The sequence below is a fragment of the Otolemur garnettii genome, unplaced genomic scaffold (genome assembly GCF_000181295.1).
Source record: "Otolemur garnettii isolate 467f Iridium unplaced genomic scaffold, OtoGar3 scaffold00006, whole genome shotgun sequence".
Taxonomy (NCBI): Eukaryota; Metazoa; Chordata; class Mammalia; order Primates; family Galagidae; genus Otolemur; species Otolemur garnettii.
The window spans coordinates 8,746,594-8,754,566 of NW_003852401.1; the positions used below are offsets into that span (position 1 = coordinate 8,746,594).

Genomic DNA, 7,973 nt, shown 5'->3' on the forward strand with positions numbered 1-7,973 from the left:
AAAAAAAAAAAAAGAAAGAATAAGGCTATACACCTTTTCAAAAAGCATAGCTATAGGGCAGTGCCTGTGGGTCAAAGGAGTAGGGCGCAGGCCCCATATGCTGGCAAATGAAAACCCAGCCCAGGCCAAAAACTGAGGGGGCCGGGGGGGAAGCATAGCTATAGAGGAAGATAAGTTCACCTAGGTACAGTAATTAAAGTCTCCATGAGCTCACATAAACCCAACAACTCACTTCATTTGTGCTTGTTTTAATATCCAAGATTCTTTTCTTTACAGATGTTTGATTTCACTGCCATAGACTTGACATCTGAGACTGACGAAATTCCAGATATTATAGCTTTGGAAGAGGAGGATGAACCACATCATTCACATGTTAGTGGCCTGTCCTCTCAGGGCAAAATGTTGAATAACTAACAAAAGAATACTCCTTTGGATGTGTAATTTGTATCACATTAAACTTCATAGTTTGCTCATGTTTTACTGCTGTGGCTTTATGGAGTGTTAATCTATTTTTTGAACTCTCAGACTTAATTGCAATGAAATTCTGATTGATTTAAACTTTTATAGGAGATCCTAGTTCTGTGTCATATGATTTATATAATTCTTCAAAGTTTAATTGCTGAAATACCTATAATAAAAATTGGACTTTATAATCTTGAATCAGTGACTTCTTTTTTCGTTGATGTAGTGCACATTTGTTGTCTTTTATTCTCCCATAATTCACTCATCCTTCTTGAGGTGACAGTATACTTGTGTCTTTGAGGGGTTTCAGTGGGTCTGCTGGTGGAGGTTTCTTACTTTCCCCCAAAGCAGGTCAACTGAAAGGAAGCATATAGCATGATGGGTAAGAGTTTAGCCTCCGGGTTCCAGTCTTTTCCTCTCGTTTACTCACTGTATGATTTTATTTTATTTTTTTTGAGACAGAGTCTCACTTTGTCACCCCTGATAGAGTGCTGTTACATCATAGCTCACAGCAAACTCAAACTCTTGGGCTCACGTGATTCTCTTACCTCAGCCTCACGTGTAGCTGGGACTTGTAGACACCTGCCACAATGCCTCCCAGAGTACTAGGATTACAGGCACTAACTGTATGATCTTGAGCAAGTTACTTAATATCTCTGTGCCTAAATTTTCTTATTTGTATAATAAGAATAGTACTAGATTTGCTCTAAAGATTAAATAATTAACATCTGTGGAAAGCTCATGCCTGACACACAGAGCTGCATTACATAAATATCAGTTAAATAAGTAAATTGTAGAAGAAATGCTCGTAGCCAACTCAGTAGCTATGAGCATTCCCAATGCCTAACTGTGGTCTTGAGATACCATCTCTCACCAGGGCTTCTTAAGCAATGGCTGATTCCCGATCAGAGGCAGGAAATGTACAAAATGAACTCTGAAGTTCTTGTTGTTTTAGATCGAAAGGTTGCCAATGTGAACAGGTTCCCATTGACCAAAATTGAACAATTTGAAACTCTATCACAGGAGTGTCTAACCTATGGCCTGTGGGCTGCATGCTGATTTTTTTTTTTTTTTTTTGAGACAGAGCCTCAAGCTGTCCCCCTGGGTAGAGTGCCATGGCACCACAGCTCACAGCAACCTCCAACTCCTGGGCTCAAGCGATTCTCTTGCCTCCGCCTCCCAAGTAGCTGGGACCACAGGCGCCCGCCACAACGCCCGGCTATTTTTTGGTTGCAGCCGTCATTGTTGTTTGGCGGGTCCGGGCTGGGGATTCGAACCCGCCACCTTAGGTGTACGTGGCTGGCGCCTTAGCCGGTTGAGCTATAGGCGCCGAGCCTGCACGCTGATTTTGTGAGGACTTTTTTTGCTTATTTGTGTTGTTGGATATCATAAAAAGTGTGCATGGATTTTTTTTTTTTTTTTTTTTGCTAATCAGCTTCCTTAGAATTTGTGTATTTAATGTGTGGCCCATGATAACTCTTATTTTTCCAATCTGCAGCAGAAAAAAAAGGTTGGACACCCCTGCTCTATAAGGATAATAACTGTAATAGATTGAATCCCATAGTATGCTTAAATTTATGACTTCATAATCAGACATTTATATATCGTTATTTATGTCTACAAAATTGCATATGGATAGCTGGTTGAGGCAGCTCAAACCTGTATCCTAGCACTCTGGGAGGCTGAGGTGGGTGGACTGCTTGAGCTCAGAAGCTCAAGACCAGTGTGAGGAAGAGGGAGACCCTGTCTCTACTAAAAATAGAAAAACTAGCCAGGCATAGTTACAGGCACTTGTAATTCCAGCAACTCAGGAGACAGGCAAGAAGATTGCTTGAGCCCAAGAGTTTGAGGTTGCTGTGAGCTATGATGCCATCGCACTTTAACCAGGGTGACAGAGTGAGACTTTGTCTCAAAATAAACAAACAAATAAACAGACAGACAGACAGACAGAGAAAAAATGACTTGGAGAAGACTAAAAAAAAGTCCTGGGAAATCTAAAAACTACAGTGTTAGAGAATACACAGATGGTAAAACTGTATAAGACACTGCAAGGAAATAATTACTATGAAAGTGAGAATGGGGTTATCTTTAGGGGAAGGAAGGACTTTTGTAATGATGGCAGAAGTTTCATTTCATGACTTGAGTGATGGTTACAAGAATGTTCGCCTTATAATAATTTTTTTTTGAGACAAAAAGTTTTACATTGTCACCCCTGGTAGAATGCTGTGGCGTCATAGCTCACAGCAACCTCAAACTCTTGGGCTTAAGGCGGGCTCTTGCCTCAGCCTCCCAAGTAGCTGTGACTATGACGCCTGCCACAATGCCTGGCTATTTTTAGAGATGGGGTCTCGCTCTGGCTCAGGCTAATGTTGAACCTCTGAGCTCAGGCAATCCACCTGCCTTGGCCTCCTAGAGTGCTAGGATTACAGGCATAAGCCACCATGCCCGGCCCCAACCTTGTAATAATTTATTAAGATATATAAAGAAGGTAAATTGGGCTTAGTGCCTGTGGCTCAAAAGGCTAAGGCAACAGCCAGATACACCTGAGATGGCAGGTTCGAATCCAGTCCCAGCCCTCCAAACAACAATGATTGCTGCAACCAAAAAATAGCTGGGCATTGCAGCAGGCACCTGTAGTCCCAGCTACTTGGGAGGCAGAGGCAGGAGAATCGCTTAAGCCCAGGAGTTGGAGGTTGCTGTGAGCTGTGATGCCACGGCACTCTACCCAGGGTGACAGCTTGAGGCTTTGTCTCAAAAAAATGAATGAATAAATAAATAAATAAATAAGGTAAATTGATAAGGTAAATTGGCCTGGCTGGGACATAAATCTTCAGTAGATTGACACATATGCTTGCCCTTTCTTGAGCTTTATTCTCTGGGCCTTTCCATCTTTTTTTTTTTTTTTTTTTTTTTGAGACAGAGCCTCAAGCTATCCCCCTGGGTAGAGTGCCATAGCATCACAGCTCACAGCAACTTCCAACTCCTGGGCTCAAGTGAGTCTCCTGCCTCAGCCTCCCAAGTAGCTGGGACCACAGGCACCAACCACAATGCCCAAGTATTTTTTGGTTGCAGCCATCTTTGTTGTTTGGTGGGCCCAGGCTGGATTCGAACCTGCCACCTTAGATGTATGTGGCTAGCACCTTAGCCACTTGAGCCACAGGCACCAAGCCTTTTATTTTTTATTTGCAGAGACAGAGTCTTACTTTATCACCCTCGGTAGAGTGCCATAGCATCACACAGCGCACAGCAACTTCCAGCTCCTGGGCTTAGGTGATTCTCCTGCCTCAGCCTCCTAAGTAGCTGGCACTACAGGCACCTGCCACAACGCCTGGCTATTTTTTCTGTTGCAGTTTGGCCGGGGCTGGTTTTGAACCTGCTACCCTCGGTATATGGGGCTAGGGCCATTGAGCCACAGGTGCCACCTGACCTTTCCATCTTTTATGCTACACAATACCCATATAATAAAAATGTAGAGTCAGTTTTGTTGTTTGCAGCTAAAGAACACTGATAGAAGTGGCCTTGACAAGTTACCATCAACGGTGAGGTGGGTATAGGTAATATTTTTTTGTTGTTGTTGAGACAGAGTCCCACCCTGTGCCCTGAGCAGAGTGCAGTGATTTGGTAGCTCACTGCAATCTCAGACTCCTGCTTGTGGGCATCCCATTGCCTCAGCCTCTGGACGCCGCTGGGATTACAGGTGCTCGCAGTGGCGCTTGGCTGGGTTTTTCCATTTTTTTCATGAGTTGGGGTCTCATTTTCACTCAGGCGAATCTCAAGCTCCTGAGCTCCAGCGATTCTCCCTCCTCAGCCTCCCACAGTGCTGGGATTACAGGCATGAGCCACCGCGCCCAGCGAGTATAGGTGCTGTGGAGCTATGATGCCACGGCACTCTACCAAGGGCGACAAAATTAGACTCTGTCTCAAAACAAAAACAAAAACAAAAACAAAAAACCAGCCGTCAATTGCAGACTGCGGGAGAAAGCTATATGCTTAGAAGATGAACAGATTTCAGTGAGAGCAGAAAGAGTCATTCAGCGTACGACGCATATAACATTTTCCCAATAATATCAATAAAACTGAGGCTCAGAGGCTTGGTTAGGGTTACACAGCTAGTTACAATAGTTGAGGATGGAACCTAGTGCTTCTTTTTCCACTACACCGAGCCACCGTACTTCATTTAACAACTAGCATAAACAAGCACAAGGAACCCTAAGCACTGAACGGGTGAATCCTGACGCTCAAGTATCGCCGCAAGACAGCGGAACGCAAAGCGAAAAAGGTCGCTGGCCGCGCAGTGCACTGTGGGTTTTGTAGTTCCTAGGCTGGGTGAGACGGAAGGGACGGAGGGAGCGCTCAAAGCTTGGCGGGAGTTATAGTCCTCCGGGAAGTCCCTCCTTTCCCGGAAGCCCGGCGGCGCAGGCGCATACTGCTCTTCCTTAAGCGCGGGATTCTCGGTTTCTGGTGGCTTAGTTTTAGCTGTGACCGGGCTACCGTTAGAGCTCCATTTACTGGAGACCTTTTTGAAGCGAAATGGCTCCAAGGAAGAGGGAAGCAGTGGGCGGCAATGGACCGACCGCCGCGACCTCAGGCTGCCCGTAGGGAGGGATCTTGAGGGCCCTCAAGAGTCGCTTGGGCGCGCTCTTTTTTTCTTCGCAGTCAATTGTTCCTACCGCGAAGATGACCTCGGCCTGGGTCACCTCTTTCCAGAAGCGTCATCTCTGGCTATATCTGCAGGCCCTCAACTTCGAGCCAGGTCCGGCGACCATTGCCAGCGGAAAGATTGTGTCGTACACGCACCTTGGGGTGTAAGTAGGCTGGGGCAGGCGGGACGAGGGAGCCGGCGCTGAGACGAGGGGTGGCCCGCCCTTCTGCAGACCCGGCAGATTGATTAATCAATAGTTGAGCGATTACTGTATACCAGGCGCTGGCTTTTTTCTTTTTTCTTTCTTTCCTTTTTTGGAGACAGAGCCTCAAGCTATCGCCTTGGGTAGAGTGCGTGGCATCACAGCTCACAGCAACCTCCAACTCCTAGGCTTAAGCGATTCTCTTGCCTCAGCCTCCCAAGTAGCTGGGACTACAGGCGCCTGCCACAACGCCCGACTATATTTTGGTTGTGGTTGTCATTGTTTGGCACGCCCGGGCCCGATTGGAACCCGTCAGCTCTGGTGTATGTGGCTGGCGCCTTAGCCGCTTGAGCTACAGGTGCCACCCTAGGCGCTGGCTTTGAAGCCACTGCTCACAGTTGCTGACTGGCAGTCAGCATCAACTACGAACATTGCCAGAAATGCTTTGCCGGGGAATCTGTAGTTGGGGCAAAACTGGAGGGTCAGCTTAATAGGGGTGGTCTGTGAAGTAGTGGGGTGAGTGGGTGGCGAGTTGGTAGGGGAAGGGCATGCGAACCATTCGTGCAAACGCCTTTAGGTCTTAGGGAGCCTTTGAAGGTTGTTTATAATTTTTTTTACTTTTTGAGGTAGGAAACTAAAGCATGCCACATTAGCAAAAAACAATAGAAAGGGATATTTAAATAATGATACCTTTTAAATGAAATGCATGAAAAGTAAAAGCGCTTTTCTTAACTTTTTGCCACTTCTGTTAAGGTTATGGCCATAAATCTGAATACTTTATGTTTCAGTGTCTTAACTTTTTAACTTTAGACGACATTTGTTGTCTTCTCTGTAGGCCAAGAGGAATTTGGGATACATTGGTCATCTAATAGTCTTGATCTGTTTGATTTTTGTAAATTATATAATTTCAGTTTTTCTAGAATCTCAAAAGTATCTTTTGATTCCCAACTATATTATTTCACAATGAAATCTTACAATGAATGATGAATCTATTGTAAGATTTTCTTTCTTTTCTTCTGATTTTCCCTCTTGACTTTTCAGCTGTATTGTAACTTTCACTGTCAAGGTTTAGAGGAGCTGTATTTTAGTTCTGTTTGGTAACTTTTTCAGAAGTTACTACTTATATCCTATGAAGTGCTTTATCTAAAAGCTATTCTAAATATTGACTGCCAGCAGATAGCATTTATCAGGTTATGATGTGTTAATTGTTTATTTCAGCACTGCTGTGCTGCCTCACAGCAGTCTCATTTTCTCTGGACTGTCTTAGAAGTTTACTTGACACTTTTTTAAATTTTGAGACAGAGCCTCAAGCTATCCCCCTGTGGCTTCACAGCTCACAACAACCTCCAACTCGTGGGCTCAAGCGAGTCTCCTGCCTCAGCCTCCCAAGTATCTGGGACCACAGGTGCCCGCCACAAACGCCTGGCTGTTTTTTGGTTGCAGCTGTCATTGTTGTTTTGGCAGGCCTGAGCTGGATTCGAACCTGCCACCTTAGGTGTATGTGGCTGGTGCCCCAGCCACTGGAGCCACAGGCGCTGAGCTTACTTGACACTTCTTAAGGGCTCCATTGAGAATGGCTCTCATTGCCACTATTTCCATGTGTCTGGGGTTTTGACACTCTGTTAGTATTCTCTTGTGGTTTCTCTATCAATACAATTGCAGTTTGCTTTTTGCCTTTGGAAAATTTGTTAAAATCTTCTAGTTTAGTTATGGTAGTTTTTCTTTTTTTTCAACACTGTCAGTAGATGTTTTGCCCCATGTCTTTAGTGTTGTTTCATTAGGTTATTGGGAGGGATCAATCATCTTTATTGTCATTTTTTTTTTTTTTTTTGAGACAGTCTTACTTTGTCCCCATCCATAGAGAGCCAAGGCATCATAGTTACCTCACATTCTTGGGGTCATGCCTGTAATCCTAGCACTCTAGGAGGTCAAGGCGGGTGGATTGCCTGAGCTCACAGGTTTGAGACCAGCCTGAGCAAGACGAGACCCGGTCTCTGAAAATAGCCGGGCATTGTGGTGGGCGCCTGTAGTCCCAGCTACTTGGGAGGCTGAGGCAAGACAATCACTTGAGCCCAGAGTTTGAGGTTGGTATGAGCTGTGACACCTCAGCATTCTACCAAAGGCGACAAAGTGAGACTCCATCTCAAAAGAAAAAAAAAGAAATTTCTTAGGCTGAAGTGATCCTCTTGCCTCAGCCTCAAAAGTAGCTGGGACTACAGGTGCCCACCACAACACCAGGCTATTTTTAGGGACCTGGTGTGGTTCTTGCTTAGGCTGGTCTCTTGAACTCCTGAGCTCAAGCAATCCACCTGGCTCAGCCTTCCTAGGATTACAGGCATGAGCCCCCAGTCCAGCGTGGTTATTGTTTTTTGTTTTGTTTCTTTTGTTGATATATCATAGTTCACAGTTTTGGGGTTTGTGTGCTATTTTGATACATGTGTATTATGATCAAATCAGGATAATGGGGATATCTATCACTTTAGTATTTACCTTTTTTTTTTTTTGGTTGGGAATGTTATAATTCATTTTTTCTTTTTAATTATTGTTAAAAAAAGATTTTTTTGAACAGATACTCTGCTTTGCTCCCCATGCTGCAGTGAAGTGACAGGATCAAAACTCACTGCAACTTTTAAATCCTGGGATCAGGTGATCCTTCTTTTTTTTTTT

The 7,973-nt window shown here is 44.6% G+C and overlaps 2 protein-coding genes across 2 annotated transcripts in view; both read left to right on the forward strand.

Moving 5' to 3' along the window:
• PLIN2 (perilipin 2) overlaps positions 1-472 on the forward strand; it is a gene marked incomplete at its 5' end in the record, with an annotated part of 19,806 nt that extends 19,334 nt beyond the window's left edge. Inside the window, 2 exon segments of the mRNA XM_023508927.1 lie at positions 277-376; positions 379-472. Of these exon segments, the coding sequence (XP_023364695.1) occupies positions 277-376; positions 379-410 (132 nt within the window).
• Positions 473-4,920: 4,448 nt separating this feature from the next.
• The window catches only part of HAUS6 (HAUS augmin like complex subunit 6), a 46,757-nt gene continuing 43,704 nt past the window's right edge, over positions 4,921-7,973 (forward strand). The window contains exons 1-2 of the mRNA XM_023508931.1: positions 4,921-5,267; positions 6,348-6,354. Of these exons, the coding sequence (XP_023364699.1) occupies positions 5,140-5,267; positions 6,348-6,354 (135 nt within the window). The 5' untranslated portion in view covers positions 4,921-5,139. The remainder of the gene's footprint in view (positions 5,268-6,347; positions 6,355-7,973) is intronic.